The 19,604-nt window shown below is 38.3% G+C and overlaps 1 protein-coding gene across 2 annotated transcripts in view; it reads right to left on the reverse strand.

Moving 5' to 3' along the window:
• The window catches only part of NR6A1 (nuclear receptor subfamily 6 group A member 1), a 174,273-nt gene that overhangs the window by 33,002 nt on the left and 121,667 nt on the right, over positions 1-19,604 (reverse strand). For both annotated transcript variants that reach the window (XM_024762789.1, XM_024762788.1), the window contains exon 3: positions 2,275-2,517. In XM_024762789.1, coding sequence (XP_024618557.1) covers positions 2,275-2,350 — 76 coding nt within the window. In that variant the 5' untranslated portion in view covers positions 2,351-2,517. The remainder of the gene's footprint in view (positions 1-2,274; positions 2,518-19,604) is intronic.

Consider the following 19,604-nt stretch of genomic DNA (forward strand, 5'->3'; position numbering starts at 1 on the left):
AGAGGGGTTATGTTGGGTAAGCTTCTTCCTCCCTGGAAGAGGCAAGTTTGACTGAAAGCCTCAGAATCTCACACTCTTGAATGAATAAGCAGGACGATTCATCAGAGAGAGTAGTCAAGAAAGCAACTCATAAATACGCTTTGATAAAATACTCTCAGTGAAGGCAACAAAGGAAGATGAGAAAACTGTAGACCAAAACCAAGTCAGATGACCAGACTCTCTTCAATACATTACTTGGTGGCTTGTAAGGATTTCTGCAGGAGTAAACTGATAGTGGGGAAGGGAGAGGATTTCTAGGTAGCAGAAGGAAACTAGCACAGGCAGGACAGTGCAAGGCATGCTTGAGGTACAGTAAATTCTGGACAAATGAGGTTAGAAACATAGACAGGGGACAAAGTTGGTAACAGTTTAAATGCCCTATGAAATGTTTTTATCATTCGGTAAATATAGCACATTCCAACACGCAACTAGTTATCCCATACAGTAGACATGTGAAGCAGTAACACTGTTGTCCATGTGGTTAGGTACAAGTTTTGCTTGATTAATAACAAATTACATTTTAAAAATTATTAACTGTCAATACAACAACCACTAATCCAACTACTTGTAAGTCATTTTACCTCCCTAAGCTGCCTCTGTTAACTGAGGGTAATAGTTAACATAGGGTTGTTGTGTGTATTTAATGAGATAATGCATAGAAAGTATACAAGACTTTTTGGTACACACAATGCTCAGTAAATATTAGGATTGTAAGTAAATTATAAATGACCTATATTTACCTAAATGCCCTTCTATATCTCTCTTACCTCTCTTCATAATAGGCAAGTTTTCAAAAAAATCTTATTATCCCATACACAATTTAAAAAACCAGTCTTTAGTGTCTGCTACAAAACCAATTTGAACAATTCATTAAATCTGACTAATCCCCACCCCATACTACTACTATAAGCTCTTAATACCTCACTGGGTATTTTATATACATAGTCATATTTAATCCTCTACTGAGCTCTGAAAGTATTATCATACCATTTTAAAGGTAAGATTTAGCATCAGAGACATAAAGCAAACTGCCCAAGGTCACAGAGCTAGTCTGTCACCAACCTCTCCCCTCCTGAACCTCTATTCTTTTACTGAACTACACTGCAAGGCTCTCCACCCTCCATGAGAATACTCCTAAAGTTCTGACATTGGCCCTCTTTCTCTTCTGTATCCAAGTTCCCTCTTTGGGTGATTTCTACCCACTAACAAAACATTACCACCTCTATGCCAATAGCTCCACAAACTTCTACTTGTAAGCAGGACTTTTCTGCTCAGTTCCAATCCGACTTCCTTAGTGGACATCTATGTGTGTGTCCTTCTCAGGTACTTCAAATTCAGCACCTACCAAGGTCAACATTTTGCCCCATTCTTTTATTAATTAATTTACTTTTTTTTTTTTTTTTTTTTTCGGTCCAAGGGCCACCGGGGCACGAACCCGTGTCCCCTGCATCGGCAGGCGGACTCTCAACCACTGTGCCACCAGGGAAGCCCCAATTAATTTACTTTAATTCGAATTATCAGCTTCAACCTCTGGTACTGCCCAATAGTCAGTATGTCACCAACTCCTATCAGGTGAGCTTCTCCCACATCTCCCCATCTGTGCCATTACTTTCCCCTCCTCCTCTCCTTCAGATCCTTCATACCTTTCTTGTGCACTCTTCTAAATACTTTCTAAGTGTTTTTTCTGCTTCCCCCACCCCAATCCATTCTTCAAAGCTGCCCTCTGGATTAACCCCCTTAGAATATTGGTTTATTCATGTCATCTTAGGCTAATGGCTCTTGGAAAACTTCCCAATAAATCCCAAATTCTTCACCAACCTGGATGCAGATTTCTGGGTATGCCCAACCTGAGTATGCCATGCTTATACCAAACAAAATGATAACACATTCATGGGACCTACTGCCTTCCTGCCATTTCATATAAAATTCCTGCTTCCTTTCATCATGCCCTGAAAAAAGAACTAGTGGAGTATATTAATACTACTTAGTACCTGATTGTTAATTGGGGTCTTGTCACATGGACCCTGTGCATTCATTCTCACAGGATCCTTAACATCTCACCAGTCTTTTCTCCTACCTAATCTGGGAGATCCCTGTAGGCAGATTCATTTTTGGGTTATGAGTACACAGTACAAGTGCAGGCTTGGGAAATGAATAACTCCAAGGCTTAATGGCTGACACTAAAGATAAAGTGATGGGTGAAGTGTGGGTAGCAGAGCCACAAGCACCACTCACCCTTCCGGTTCATCCCCATCTGGAGGCATTTGAGCAGGCGGCAGTACTGGCACCTGTTCCTCTGCTTCCGAGACATGACACAGTTCTTGTCACGACTGCACCGATATACCCGCTTGTTGCAAATGCTCCGCTTGAAAAACCCTTTGCACCCCTCACAGGAGATGATTCCATAGTGCAAGCCTGTGGCGCGGTCCCCACAAATGAGACAGGTTCGTTGTTCAGCCCGATCATCTGGAACAGAAACTGAACATATGCAAGTTAGAACACAGTGGAAATAATGGCTTTAAGCCTGCAGATCTAAAATTAGCAACCCTGGATAGACCCAGAACATTACCCTCTCCAGGCTAACTGGCAAAGAGGTGGCATCTTTAAAGCCCTTGTTGTAGGAACAGACTCCTGCATCTACCTGTAGATACCACAAACATAGCCTAACTAAAAAAAGAACTCACATTCCTTCCTCTGAGTTTCATCATCACTTGGACCAGTAACCAAGTCAGAAACCTGGAAGGTATCTTTGACTCCTCCTTCTCCCTTACCTTCTTTAGCAACAGCCCATCACTTCTACCCTGTAGGAAGGTGGTAAGGATTACTTACCATGTATGTAAGTGCCCAGCATATGGTATATACCCAATAAATGACAGTTATAATTATTAACAAGCGAAGAAGCTTCCATGCCCAGCTAAGCCATCCATGCATCCAATAGATATATACTGAGCAACTATTCTCTTCTAGGCACTGTTGTAAGGCATGGATACAGCAATGAATAAAAGACTCTGGTGAAGCTTACATTTCAGCAGAACATCTACTCTGTGTCCAGGCGCTGTACTAGGTATTCAGAAATAAATCATCATAATCCCCATAGTCAAGGAACTCACTGTCTAGCAACAAACAAATTAGTCAAAGCAGAAATTCAGCCTGGAATATAGCTCTTCACTTCCTCTTTGGACCAAGCAAATTCCACTTTGGACCAAGCAACTGCCAAGGAACAGGCATATGACAAAAAAAAGTGCCTTGGTGAACTATGTCAGACCTTGGTAGCGGGTCCAAGAAACCTCCAGCAGAGAAAGACAAATACCATATTATATTACTTAGAAAACAAACTTCTGGTTACCAAAGGGGAAAGGGAGGAGGGAGGGATAAACTGGGAATCTGGGATTAACAAATACATACTACTATATATAAAATAGATAACAAGGACCTACTGTGTAGCACAGAGAACTATATTCATTGTCTTGTAATAACCTATAATGGAAAAGAATCTAAATATGTATATAACCAAATCACTCTGCTGTACACCTGAACACTGTAAATCAACTATATACCTCAATTAAAAAAACAAAAAGGAAAAAAGAAACCTCCTGCAAAGATTCTGATCTGTGCCAAGCACCTAACACGTGTTATCGTGCTGAATCATCACAACAAGCCTAACTGAGGTACCCTTATTTTACAGCTGAGGAAACTCATGAAGCTCATGAGGTAGTGTCACTCTTCAACAGTCACCCATCTAGTAAGAAAGGGAACTAGGGCTGGAACCCCCAAAGTCTATGTACCTAACCAACATACTCTGTGGCCACGGCAAGGCGAATCTATCTGTTCTACGCAGGTAAGTCAGGCCCTTCCCTTGGGAAACACACAAACACACACACAGCTTAAAAAAAGCCAAGGTCTCCCCATGTAAGTGAACAAACAGAAAGAAGCAAACTGTCCCAAATGGTGCTTGTCCAGATGTCAGATAGAGATTTCTGCACCTCTGATTCTTATAAAGGACTTGAAGGGTATTTAAAGTATGTTTACATTCATTATCTCACTTGTACCAAGACCAGGGCATGGATTATTTTTATCTTATAGATACGGCAAAGAAAATTCGGTGAGTACCAAGTGTGTACCATGCAGTGTTCAAGAAGTTTTTACTGTCTTATTTATTCATCTCAATGACTGTGAGAGGTATCTTTATCCCCATATTACAGAATCAAGAATCTTAAGAGTTAAGAAAGGGCCTTAGAAATTGGCTCCAACAGACCTTTATTTGAGGCATGAAATGAACTCCCTCTACGATATTCTAAGACAAGGGGTTGGAACTCTACTTGCACATATCCAGTGACTCAGTAAGGTACTTCATTCCATTCATTCCGTTTTAGATAGTTTTAATGGTTCAAAAGCTTTTCTTTACACTGAGCCAAAGTCTATTAACCTGAAGCTTTCCTCATTGCCCTGAGTTATGTGCTCACGGGCAAAAAATAAATGTATAACCTAGCCTAGTTCATATACCAACCATTCAGAGATTTAAAGATAAGTGGGGTTCCTAATTTTTCTTCTCCTATTTCTTATTCTTAATCATATAGTATCAAAATTTCTTGTAAAACGAAGTATCCAGAACTAAATGGTTTGATTTTCTCAATTTAAGACTCAATTAGTTTTGTTTATGTATCTGCAGCTGTCAACACCAGTATATACATAGTATTTTATAATTATCAATGCTATGCTATAAAAATGCTACACATTTTATAATGGGAAAAAAATGAAGCTTAAAGAGGTAAGGAAATTTAATTGGTTATATAATCAGGAGTGGAACTGAAATTAGAATTCAAGACTTTCTGATTTTGAGACTGATGAATTTCCAATCCCCCCCTACATTTAATTCACATCTGGTTCACAGACATCTAAATCCTGAAGTATTTATCACATATTAACATTAACGCATGTCTTTCTTATTCCATTCTTGGGAAGTGTAGGATTTCTAAACCCAATGGTAGGACTTTACACTTGTCTTTGATCAAATTTATCTTTATATAAGAAATTCTATGTGTCATTCTGGTCTATGGAACTCTTTGGGGATCTGGTCCTGCCACCCAGTATATTAGTTATTTCTCACTCCTCCTTTTCTCTAATATTGTATGGTCAATATTAGATCATTTTCATTTCCAACCTTAAAACAATATTCAACAGAAATGTGGCCTCAGGCAAGCTGTTGGAGCCCCTTCTCAATCTGACTTAACCAAATTAACCAGCTGGAAACAGCTGTTCAACTAGTTTTGTCTGTTAATTAGGCCAGACATTTCTCTATCTTATACATAAGGATATCATGTTATACGCCTCACTGAAATTTGTCTATCTTTTACATAAGGATATCATGTTATGTTCCTCACATGAAATCTGAAATTTCAGATTCATTACATCTACAGTATTCTTTTACTAGTGAGCCTAACAACACAAAGGAGATGTTCATAACCATATGGCACTCTTAATCTATTCAATGTTCTTAATCTGTTAGTCTACCTGAAAATATAACGGGGAAAAAAAAATCAGGCAAATAAGCGCTTCAAAGTAGACACTATGGGAACATAGCCAATATTTTATAATTTTAAATGGAGTATAATCTACAAAAATATTGAATCACTATGTTGTACACTTGAAACTAATATTGTAAATCAACCATAATTGAATTTAAAAAAAATATATAAAACAACACCACCAACAGAAACAATAGCAACAAAAACAAAGTAGAAACTATGGCTCTTAGTAACTTTAATGCTCAGTAAGATAACAGACACAGTTGTTGATGAAAATCTGAGGGTTTGAAAAATGATAGGTATTTAAAACTCTGAACAAGGCAGCTTGCTATCTACAAAAATAGCAATGAGTTAAAAAATAGTAGGAGAGAAGACTTACTAATTTTTCAGAGAAGTTCAATGTTTGTCTTGATCAGGAATTCTAGAAGGTAGAAGGGCTCAGACAGTGTACTCTAAAAATACCATTTCCTATGAACAGGAGCCAGAATGTACACAAGATGAGTCTTGTACTACCCAAGACTAATAATGGGGTTATGTCAAAAGGATACAGGGAGCAACATAAAAGCCTCCCTTAAATGGAGCAGATTATGCATCAAAAAGAATGATGGCAACGGATTAAAACACTTCAGATATAAAAATCAATGAGTTCATAATAATATTAAAAAGAAAAACTTCATTAGTTACCACTGGAGGTTTCTAGGACACCAATTCAGTATTCTGAAAATTGATGAATGAAGGGGAAAAAAATCAAACATTAAAGTAAAAACTACTGGAATCTTCCTCTTTTGCTCTCCTCCCCATGAGTAAGAGAAGAGAGGAGGGTGAACACTAAGACAGTTTTTAAGAACTTTAAACTTTAATTGAGAAGACTGGCATTAGGTAAACAGATTTGCCTGGCAGTCAAGGGAAGAGGCTTGGGTGGGGAGGTAGAGTTGAACTCGGGCCCCATGGCAAGGTAAGTCTCAACTCAATGATGGAAAGGAAAGAGACAACTGTCAGCTCTACAAAATCTTCTGAGCAGAGGCAGTAGAACATAGAGATTAAGAACTTGGTCTCTAAAGTCAGAATCCTTGGGTTCAAATCTAGGCTCTATGACTTACTTCCTGTGTGACTTTGGAAAGCTTCTTAACCTCTCCAGAGGTACCTCAGTTCCTAGTCTATAAAATGTGGGTCATACTACCTTCTTCAAGGAACTGTTGTGAGAATCAATGAGTTAACAGATTACCTATAAATGACATGGAGCTCTAGCTTCCTCATGGTCTGTATTAGAATGAGACAGCTTTATGAACTCTAAAGTACTAGACAATATTGTTGACTGTCTTTTTTTTTTCCTAAGTTAAAAAAACTTGAAAAATTCCACTAGCACAAAGGAGGAGTATTCAGTCAGTCTGGTGGCAGGGTAAGGTAATAACAGATTTCCTAGAGGAGGTGAGTTCTGAAGTATGCCTATCAGTTAGACAAGTGAAAGGAGAGGAGGGTATAAGCAGAAGAAACAACTGGCATATAAAGTAATGTCTCAATTTTGGCGCTAGAAACCTCTAACTTGGGTTTTCCTCAAAACAATCTCATTCATTTCTAGAATAGCCAATATAGTTTACTAAAACTCAAGATGAGTTACCCAGAAATATCCACAGATACAACATCAAGTTATGTCCTACCCCTCTATATGTAAAAGTCATAATTTGCCCAGAATTTTTTTCCTGCAAGATGTTCTCAAGGATGCTTGCTGGTTACTCATGAGAAATAAATGTAACCACACATGGGCATTGTTAGAAAGGAAGGTAACATGCTTGTCTTTGCTATAGTGTTTCAAAACTTAGAAACAATCTTAAGAATTTATTTTTAATCAGAAATGATTCTAAGGCAGGTAACAGGAACTATCATATAATTTTCATTTCTTCACACATTAACACTCTTGTGTAGAGAGAGAAGGGCTAATACAGAGCTCAGTTAGGGTCACTATGAACACAGATTAATCTTCAGAGGCAGAAACATCAAGTTCAAAGGAAATAATGAAAATGATGAATAAGCAGCTGATATGGTTGGCTTAGAAGATTAATAACAATCTGAACCAGGTAAGAGCCCTAGCAACATCTCTTCAGGGTACCAATGACACATGCCCGCTCACACAAATCGATGTTCCTGTTTCTACATCATTTAGCAAGAACAAAAAGTAAATGAATACAAGGATATTTATAAATGAATCTATCTGGTCATCAATCTGACCAGAATTTTACAATACTAAGGTTCTTGTTTTATAAAAGTGGCAGGACCCCTTAGTTACACCTAACCAAGATTATACTGCAGTAGTAAGTCTCAATCAAAAACATTAACAGTGGGCTTCCCTGGTGGCGCAGTGCTTAAGAATCCCCCTGCCAATGCAGGGGACATAGGTTTGAGCCCTAGTCCGGGAAGATCCCACATGCCGCAGAGCAACTAAGCCCGTGCGCCACAACTACTGAGCCTGCACTCTAGAGGCTGGGAGCCACAACTACTGAAGCCCGCACACCTAGAGCTCGTGCTCTGCAACAAGAGAAGCCACTGCAATGAGAAGCCTGCGCACCGCAACCAACAGTAGCCCCCGGTAGCTGCAAGTAGAGAAAGCCTGCGTACAGCAACAAAGACCCAACTCAGCCAAAAATAAATAAATAAATATATTAAAAGAAAAAAGAAAACCATTAACAGTAACATCTGGTACCATGACTGCTACATAGAAGAAGCTGATCTTGTTGAATGAATGAATGAATGAATAAATGAATAAATACTATGGCTTAGTGCAGTGTTTTCGAAATTATGTCATAACCCATAGCATCACGACTAGCATTTTTAGAAAAAATGAAAGAAAATATCAAAGTGCATCACATGTAGTAAGGGTAAATATTGTGAAACCTTCCTTTCAATTAAAGTGTGTGCATTTTATGTCTGTGTGTACATGTGTGCAGTGGATCACAATGTACTATGGATCAAATTGTAAAAAGTTTAAAATACACTGATTTTGTGGTTAAGACACACTGGGTATGAATTCCAGCTCTGCCACATCCTAGCTTTGTTAACTGTGGACACACAACTCAGTTCTCTTAAGTCTCATTATCAACTGTAAAATAGAGATAACAATAGTACTCACCTCATGCAGTTGCTAGGGAATAAACGATTATAGGTAATGACAACAGCCATCATGTACCTGGTGCTTATTATGTAACAAGTTCTGTTCTATATGTGTCACATATAATAATTCGCTCATTCCTCACAACTCTATTATCCCCATTTTGTAGATGTAAAAGACTGAGGCACACATAGGATAAAAAATATGCCCCAGGTCCTCAACAGGACCTAGCTATCTAGTGGGTAGCAGAGCCAGGATTCTAAGCAGACAATCTTGAACCAGGATCTGAGACCTTTCATACTACACTATACTGCTTAATACAATTCCTAATATACAGTAAATACAGTAAATGTCAGTTGTGCTACTGTTATTAAAGATACATTTCCTGTAATATCAGAACCTGATAAAAAATTGCAACTTATGGAACATTCTGGAAAGTATTTTGTTTAAAAACAATCCATCTTAAAAGCAATAAATAGTGCTTTAATAAAAAAAAGAAAAGGCTTTGATAGAAATCAAATTATTATTATTAAACTCTTGGCAAATTAGGAATAGAAAATAAACTTGCTTATATAATAAAGACTATCTAAACAAACCTGTACCAAATATCATACTTAATGCTGAAATGCTTTAAAAAACCTTTTCTTTTGAGATTGGAAGACAAGGATGGCCCATTATCAATACCTTCATTCAACACTGTACTGGAGGTTCTAGCAAGCACAGTAAAATTTAAAAAAAAATACAAAAACTAACTATATTTCTATCCCAGCCACAAACAGAAATGAAATTTCAAAAGATGCCATTTACAATAGCATATAAACATACCTAACTAGGTAACATACCTAAACATACTAAACAAATAAAATACCTAGGTTGCAATCTAATAAAGACATATAAGATCTCTATGTAAAAATTTTAATATACTTATTTAATGTGAAATATTTCTAAGATAAATTGAAGAAGATTTCAGTAAATGGACAGGTATGTTATGATCATAGATTGGAAGAGTTATTATTGTAAAGATCTACAGAGTCAGTAAAATTCCATTCAAAATCCCAGTTCTGTGTGTGTGTGTGTCTGTGTGTGTATACCTGACAAGCTAATTCTAAATGTATATGTAAATGCAAAAGAACAAAAATAGCACAAATACTTAAGAAAAAATAAGATGACTTTATCTACCACATATCAATATTCATTTTACAGCTATAGTAATTAAGATATCTTTTACTAGCTCACAGGTAGACAAACAGACCAAAGGAACTGAATGGAGAATCCTACATCATCATCATACATATATGGATATTTAATTTATGATATGAGTGGCACTGCAGAGCAGTGAGGAAAATACAATTCTTTTCCATGAACAATGTTGGGACAATCAGATACCTAATATGGAAAAAAAATAGAAACTTGATCCTACCTCACCCCATGCAAAATATTTAATTCCAAGTAGATAGCAGACCCAAGTATCAAAAGCAAAATAAGGGCTTCCCTGGTGGCGCAGTGGTTGCGAGTCCGCCTGCTGATGCAGGGGACGTGGGTTCGTGCCCCGGTCCGGGAAGATCCCACATGCCGCGGAGCGGCTGGGCCCGTGAGCCATGGCCGCTGAGCCTGCGCGTTCAGAGCCTACGCTCTGCAACGGGAGAGGCCACAGCAGTGAGAGGCCCGCGTACTGCAAAAAAAAAAAAAAAAAAGCAAAATAATATACCACTCAGAAGATAATAAAGAAGAATATCTTCATGATTTTGGGATAGGAAGAGATTTCTGAAACAGGCCATAAAAAGCACGAACATAAAGGAAAACATTAATAAAATTGGACTTCATTAAAATGAAGAACTTCAAGAGAGTGATAAGGCAAGCCACAGTGTGAAAGAAGATATAAGCAATACACACAACCTAGAGTGCTCACATCCAGCACATGTAATATTCTTTTACATCAATAAGAAAAAAAGCAACCCAGTAGAAAACTGGGCAAGAGACCTGAACAGGCATTTCACAAAGGAGGCTATCCATATAATCAATAAACTTATGAAAAGATGTTCAAACCTATCAGTAATCAAAGACATGCAAATTAAGACATACAAATTAAAACCATAGTGATACACTATTACACATCCATTAGAATGGCTAAAAATTAAAAATGACTTCAAGCTATGGTGGCAATTTGGAAAAACTAACTTTCACATACCATTGGTAGAAGTGTTTTACTGGTACAACTACTATAGAAGTGTGTCATTATTAGAGTTGAAGATACACCTTATCTTATGACCCATCCCAGGTACATACCCAACAGAAATACATGCACATGTGTATTAGAAGACAAGTTCAAGGATGTTCACAGCAACATGCTTTATAAAAGTCCCGAATTAAAAATTACCATACATTCATCAACTTACTGTAGATAAACAGTGTAATTCGTACAATATAATACTTTACAGCAGTAAAGATATTTGAACTACTGCAACAGCATAGATGACGCATACAAACAGTGTTGGGTAAAAGAAACCAGGAAAAAAAGAATGCATACTGTAGGATTCCATTTGTATTAAGTAAGTTAAAACAACAGCAGCAACAACAATAACAAACAAGCAATAGAGGGGAAAGAGACACAGAGTGAAGAGAGAAGGGGTGGAGAGAAGCTTTTGGATCCTGTCAAGGTTCTATTTCTTGATTTGAGTGGTGCCTGTTTTATATTAATTCATTAGGCTGTAAATTTGTGTTTTATTTACTTTTCTCTAAGTGTTATATTTCACAATAAAAAGGTTGAAAACAAAAGATAGCAGGGCACTTCAGGAAAGGAAAAGGACATCATCAATACTAAAATGAAAGAACACAAACGTAAGGTGTGTTTGAAGGAACTGCATAGGATATTATAGTTAAGTAGAGAGGAATGGTCAGAGATAAGTCCAGAAAGCTAGTTTGGAACAGAGTGCAATTGATTTTATCCTACTGATAAAAGGCTACTGAGATTTTAAAATAGAGGTATGTCTGGATCAAAGCAGTATTTTTAGGAATATTAACCTCACAATGATGTGCAGGTTGCCACAAGATGGATGGCATAGGCATCTAGGTAACAGGAATGATAACAAAGGAATGGCTGAATGGAAGTGAAAAGAAAGCACAGGAGCCCTAGAGACGGCTTGTTGACCGACTAGATTCCAGAGGGGGGTGAGGGGAGGACGGGATAGGAAAGTGTTTAAAAAATGAACTCGAGGTTCTAAACCAAGGTGGCTGTGAGAAATGTGATACCACTAATAGAAAAGAGTAAAGCAAAAGCTAAGTGAGGGACAAAAATCAATGGCTTTAGTTTAACAGAGGATGATGGGCAAGTCAAACAGAAGTCTTCCAAAGGCAGTTACTTAGAGGACAATGGTTCAGGCTACAATGAAGGATTTGGGAGTCATCAACCCAAGGGAGGGTTGAAGCTATGGAAACAGGTTAGAACTCCAAGGAGGAAGGGGATGTGCGGAGAAGCAGCCGGAAGGTAAAATAGAGACACAGAGAGGGAAAGGTAAGAAGTTAGGGAAAGAAAGTGAGATGACATGATCAAAGAAGAAACAGGTAGAATATAAACCCATGATTGTGAGAAAGATAAGGGACAAAAAGGGTTTCACAAAGAAGAGCACTGTCAAACACAACACAGGTCAAAAAGTGTGAGGAAGGCTCAAAGATCACTGATGAGAAGTTTCAGTGAACTGGTTAGAACAAAAATCAGATTCAGTTAAAAACAGGTGAGTGGTAAAGATACAAAATTAGTATTTTATTATCACTCCAAGAGTGCTCTATAGAGAAACATTTTGCAGGAAGAAGCAACAGATTTAAGCAAATGTTTATTTTTTAACCAGGAGAAATTCATATGCATTTAAAGAAGATAAACATAAGAATAAAGCCTTTTAAGAGGATTAAGAACTGTAATCCAGACATACTTTCAAAATAAAAAGCAATGAAATGTAAAAAAATTAAACCTTAAAATTTTTCTTATGTATTTTATTTTTATTAAGAAAAAGATAAAGGTACATGCCTAGTGTCAGAAAAGGAAAGCGATTTACCCAAGGTCACACAGCTAGACAGTGATGGATCTGAACCTCAACCTTACTACTTTTCCAAAGACAGACTTCCCATTATACAAACTACCTCCTATGGGGGTGGGGTACCGGAAGAGAAGGATGGTATGTATCAAAATTGAGCCTCAGTGCTGCTGCTGCCTTTCTTTTTTTTTTTTAACCAAAGAAACAACTGGAGTCACAACAAAATCTGTGTAACTAGATGTATTCTTACCATGCTGTGAGTGAGCACTAAGTACCTTCATATTAGCAACCAGTTCTACTTTAACTTGGTTAAATGCAGACCAAAACCTGTTGTCGAAATGCGTCTTACTGTCATACCTCCACTCAGCACTGCTGTTACAAAAATACCTCCCCAACCCCACAAAGAGCATTTTACCCATTCCAAGGGCTCAGGTTACGCAAATTACATTTGGAAACTGATTTTTATCAAAACCTGCTTTTCAGACTGTGATGAAGGCCAGATTTAAGAAATGGAGAGTACAGCTGCTCACTAGACCAAAATTATGCTGACAGCTCAGGCAATCTGGAACTTGGCTGGCTAAAGCGTATCAAAAACAAAGGGGATCTGTTTCAACTGGATTGCTGGTTCTAACTCACTGATCAGTTGCATAGTCTAAGTACTGACTGCACTCGGTTTTATAGGTTGCCACTATCTGAAATGAAGGCATCAGGCGGTGTAGCAGAAATGAAATTGGGAACAGGTACCCTCAAAATTTCATTTGTGAATATAGAATTCAAACAGAAATAAGTAAAAATCATAGGATTTCTCCTCTACTAATATATTCTTCCTCCTCTACACTTAACACTATAAAAATCCATTTCCAGAGGCCGCACATGGAGTTCCACAGAGGACATTTCTAAAAAATGACAACAGTTGAATGAAAGCAAGTGAGCAATTTACAAGACTGGTATTAACTGAATGTTTGGAAATTATCCCTATATGTCACTGAATGAAAGATGGGAAAAAGACAATGTTACCACCATTAACTGCTTAGGCCTGGAAACACAGATGAAATGGTTCACAAATTACAATTAACTGAATGCCACAGGAAATGAATTCAGGGAAAATATTATCCCATCACTCAACAGGTGGGGGTAAGAACATAAAGTTTCAGACCAAAGTCCCTAGTTCCTTCCAGTCTCTTATACGTAGGAATCTTTGAACTAGGAATCAAGTTTCAATTTGCAATGAAAACAGTTTTCATATTCATGCAAATTTAGGTTTTCCAGTTGGAGAAAAAAACTTGCAGATTTGTGGTTTCTCCTATTTGGATTGTTAATGGGAACTTTTAAGGATTCCTTGTTCATTTAGGGAAAAAAAGAGTTGGTTGATTCTGAGGAGTCTTCTCTGAAAAAAAAAGTAAACATATATTTCATTAATAGATAGCTTGGATCCCCGCATTATGCCTCTAAACAAGTATTTCTGAATTTGGAAGTATTAAGTAGACATTGATTCACTATTTAATAATTCTTACTTCAAATCATCTCTTGACATTTATTCACTGAATATTTGAGGACTTCTCTGTGCCTCTGGAACTATGAACGTGACCAGTAAGATGGCCTTGTTCTAGAAAAGCAGAAGCTGCTCATCTGTGTGATAGTGGTGGTGATGAGGGCTGGGGATGAAGTGAACCAGAGGTGCTATACCACATGGATTCATAAGGGCTGAGAGTAGTTACTATGGCTCCTGAAGCTTAAACATGGCTCCCTGTAGTAAAAACATACCAATCTTGAGAATTCCCTGGCAGTCTAGAGGTTAGGATTTGGCACTTTCACTGAAGGGGCCTGGATTCAATCCCTGGTCAGGGAACTAAGATCCCACAAGCCATGTGGTACAAACAAAAAAAGAAAAAAACCCATACTGATCTTAATTCAATCTGTGGACACTGCCCAACCTGAACCAGCCTGCTCCCTCCTTATTTCCACCAAGAGTTTTTAGCCTTCGGAGTTTAATATCCCTAGTCCCCAAAACTGACTTACACAGTATATGATTTCTAGTCCTCTTATCACACTGGTCATCTATCTGCCTTCTCCTCTGGACATGTTCCTGCTTGTAAGGATCTTATGAAAATATGATACTCACAATCTAGTGTGGATTGATGAGTACGTAACAGAGGGGGTGTATTTCCCCTAGTCCCTTTTATATGTATATATTTTTTGGCTGCGCTGCGCAGCTTATGGGATCTTAGTTCCCCAACCAGGGATTGAACCCAGGCCCTCGGCAGTGAGAGTGCAGAGTCCTAACCACTGGACCTGTATACTATGTTTTTAATGAATGCAAATTGGATTTATCACCTTTAGGGTGTCTGTAATGTATCTGTGACAGTATAATACTATATATGTGACTGCATAAAAGATAATGGATTAATATTATTAATCAGTCCTGAGTATATGGTAACTCAAATCTCTCAGTCTTTTTTTCATGTTTTGCTGCTAAGCTGCCTCATTCACATCCTGTAAACTGGAACTTGGTGCCAAATAAAAGACTGTTTATTGCCTTGTCTGAGTCACCCTGATGTTCCTGCCTATTAAGATGATATGAGCTTTCCCTCCTAGGTTTGGGTGTTCAATAGAAGCCTACAACCCACATTCCATATCCGTACTTCCAGCTTTTATACAAAATTGGTGAGGGTTAAGCTAGGCTTGTGATCTCAGGCTGTGATCTATCAAAAAGTAATACAGTTGGGGCTTCCCTGGTGGTGCAGTGGTTGAGAGTCCGCCTGCCGATGCAGGGGACACGGGTTCGTGCCCCGGTCCAGGAGGAACCCACATGCCGCGGAGCGGCTGGGCCCATGAGCCATGGCCGCTGAGCCTGTGCGTCCGGAGCCTATGCTCCGCAACGGGAGAGGCCACAACAGTGAGAGGCCCGTGTACCGCAAAAAAAAGAAAAAAAGAAAAAAAAATACAGTAAATAGTGATTTTTTAATATCAAAATGTATTCAAGTTATATTTATAACTTTTCCCAATTTTATTGAGGCATGATTGACATATAGTACTGTATAAGTTTAAGGTGCACAGCATAATGACTTGAAATGATGACTTGTGAAATGATTAGAAGTATAGTGATTAAGAGAATGAGCTATGAAGTCAAATCTCTGTCTGGATTCAAATCTCAGCTTTTACATTTAGTAAATGTATGGCCTCAGTTCCCTCATTTGTAAAATGAAGGTAATAATACTACTTACATCACAAAGTTGCTGTGAGGACTGAGTTCATACATGTAACATACTTAGTGCTTAGAACAAACTTAATGTACATTAAGTTCCTGGCACACAATAAAAGCTCAATAAATGTGCGATATTATTATTACTATTATTATATCATCACCATTTTGTCTCAGGATACCCATCAGTAAAATGAGCACAGTGATTCCCCCTGAAACGTTCCTATGAGGACTAAACAGGAATGTATGAGAAAGTGCCCCATATATTCTAAAATTCAGGATACCTGTGAAGAAAGGTGGTAACTGACCAGAGTGAGCTTCTAACTCATGCCTGGGCCTACTGGGTTTGCGTGCCAGTCAGGTGCAGAAAAACACCTATAGTCGCGCTTATATGGCTTTCCTCAGTGCCTGATTGCTCCCCTCTACATTTACTTTTGGTTTTGGAGATCGCTGCTTAGGTTAGAGAACTAAAAATTTACTTATTAAGCTTTTGCAGCAAACTGCCCTTGAAGTTTTTTTTTGTTTATTTATTTTTATTGTTATTCTAAAGTCAAAAGCAACCCCAGCTGTGCATCCCTGTTAATCACTATTTTAGCTGTGTGACAATCTCTCTAAGCTTCAGTTTCTTCGTCTATAAAGCCAAAGATATTCATCTTTCAGGACTGTTGTGAGACTGAAGAGATTAAAATACGTAAAAGATTTGTGAAAGTGAAAATATACACAGTACAATCATACCAAGCCATTAAACCAGAGTCATCAAAATCTCCTTTAGGAAAGTATGTATATATATAAAATTATCTTTGGGTTTATTCCAAAGGCACTCCCAGGGACTTTCATTAGTGTAGCTTTCAACGGTCAAAATCCTGTGCTTCCACCATCAGACACTCAATTAGAGGGTGATCTGGCTACTGAAGGAGTCATTGAAAAGGATATTACAGACATTGAAAGTTGATGTGTTTGTTGCATTATCTCAGTTATTTGTGACTTCTCTGATTAGTTGGTCCTGGACTATGGAGTCATTAAATTTCAGAGCCAGAAGAGGCTTTAGAAATAAACTAGTTCCTCATCCTCACGTTATAGATGGAGAAACTGAGGTCCAGAGAATTAAAGTAACTTGCACATGTTTGTGTAAGTAACCTCTACACTACAGCTGCCTCTGCATTTCATTTAGCCTTTAAATGACCTATGTATCTATAATAATATTGTTATTCTGGATCACATGAATTTGCATACCAAACCTTCTATTCTAGTAACAGAAATTGGGAATACTATGGAATCATGAGTGTTAAAGTGTTCAAGGCAACTTTCTGAAATTTAAATATCGTAACCGAATATAGATGGGCCCTCAAAATCCCTATATAGCTTCACACTGAAATCCTTAAAATATATATGTAGACTCTCTATATATTGGGTTGGCCAAAATGTTCGGGTTTTTCCGTAACACCCTACAAAAAACCCGAACGAACATTTTGGCCAACCCAATATATTTAGAGATAGAGTGGACTACTTTATCTGTCCTGATCACTGCTGGGCCTATCCATGGAGTCTTCTAAAGTGAAAAGTACTCAAGAATGTTTGCTTGATGAATGAAAGAAACTGGACAAGCATCTCAATTCTTTCCTTTTTGAAACATTGTCCTCCCTTGGCTTCTAGAATACCTCTCTCCTGGCTTTCCTACTTTCTCAGTCTCTCTCCCTCTTTTTTTTTTTTTGCGGTACGCGGGCCTCTCCCGTTGCAGAGTACAGGCTCCGGACGCGCAGGCTCAGCGGCCATGGCTCACGGGCCCAGCCGCTCCGCGGCATGTGGGATCTTCCCGGACTGGGGCACGAACCCGTGTCCCCTGCATTGGCAGGCGGACTCCCAACCACTGCGCCACCAGAGAAGCCCTCTCCTCTCTCTTTTTTAAAAAATTTATTTCTTTTTGGCTGCGTTGGGTCTTCATTGCTGCACACGGGCTTTCTCTAGTTGCGGTGAGTGGGGGCTACTCTTCGTTGCGGTGTGTGGGCTTCTCACTGTGGTGGCTTCTCTTGCTGCAGAGCACGGGCTCTAGGTGAGTGGGCTTCAGTAGTTGTGGTGCACGGGCTGAGCAGTTGTGGCTTGTGGGCTCTAGGCGCACAGGCTTCAGTAGTTGTGGCGCATGGGCTTAGTTGCTCCACGGCACGTGGGATCTTCCTGGACCAGGGATCGAACCCGTGTCCCTTGCACCGGCAGGCGGATTCTTAACCACTATGCCACCAGGGAAGTCCCCCGGCCCTTTCTTAAACTACCATCATCTCTCACTTGGACGACCATTCATTCTAATAATGGTTTTCCTACTTCTCCTTGGCTCCCTACAATCCATTTTCCAATCCATTCTATAATGTAGTGGGCGGGCCGGGGTGGGGTGGGTCTTTAAAAATTCTCCTCATTAGGCTGTAAATACTTCCTCTTGCACATGAAGTAAAATCCATGGCCTATATATAGTCCTATATGATCAGGTTCTGGCCTAATTCTCTGACCTCATCGAATTCTACCCTTCCTCCACTCACTGGAAATAATCCTTTCTCATTTTCAAAAGAGAAATCTCTATCTAGGGAGAGGATTTCAGACGGGGAAATCACAGTACATCAATTCAATTGTTTAACATTTCTAAACTGTGAGAATTTAGAATGTAGAATTGTGAGAAAACCCACTGTAGAACTGTGAGAAAAACCCCTGGGTCATAAAGCACAGGTTGGCTCTTAAAGAAAAAGTCTGAGAGTTGTAAAAGCATGAGGTGTAAACTATGATTTAAGAATAATCTGGAAATATAAGCAAGCCGCTTTAATAAGTACACACTACACCCTTTCCATCTTCAGTCATTCAATTTCTGTAAAGAAAACTCATCCAAAAAGGAATCCATATCCAGAATATATAAAGAACTGTCAAAATTCAATAATGAAAAACCAAATACCACAATTTAAAAATGGAAAGACCTGGACATTTCACCAAAGAGGATATGTGGCTGCAAATAAACATGAAAAGATGGTCAACATCATTAGCTGTTAGAGAAATGAGATACCACAATGAGGTATCACTACATATTAGAATGGCTAAAAAAAATTTTTGTTTTCAATTCTTTCCACCACTCTGCTTCTATGTATTCCCACAGTAGATATGTTTATACAAATATAAGTCCTTAACTAATAAATAAAATTACATGTGAACTAATTTTTTAGAAGATTCTGATCACATAATACTTTTTTATAAACAGATTTGCTATTTGGTTCATTATTTTTTAAATTTATTTTTTATTAAGGTAATATTGGTTTATAACATTATTTAAGTTTCATGTGTGCAACATTATATTTTTACTTCTGTCAACCCTACAGTGTGCTCACCATCAAAAATTTAGTTTCCATCTGTCACAATACAGTTGATCCCTATTACCCATTTCACCCTCCGCTATCAACTGCCTCCTCCTCCGGTAACCACTACTCTGTTCTCTGTATCTACATGCTTGTTTTTGTTTGGTTTGTTCATTTATTTTTGTTGTTGTTGTTTGCTTTTTATATTCCACATATGAGTGAAAAAAATATGGCATTTGTCTTCCTCCATCTGACTTAGCTCACTTAGCAAAATACCCTCAAGCTTCATCCATAGTTACAAATGGCAAGACTTCATCTCTCTCTCTTTTTTTTTGATCTGGACCATTTTTAAAGTCTTTATTGAATTTGTTACAATATTGC

The sequence above is a fragment of the Neophocaena asiaeorientalis genome, unplaced genomic scaffold, assembly GCF_003031525.2.
Source record: "Neophocaena asiaeorientalis asiaeorientalis breed wild unplaced genomic scaffold, Neophocaena_asiaeorientalis_V1.1 scaffold78, whole genome shotgun sequence".
Classification (NCBI taxonomy): domain Eukaryota; kingdom Metazoa; phylum Chordata; class Mammalia; order Artiodactyla; family Phocoenidae; genus Neophocaena; species Neophocaena asiaeorientalis.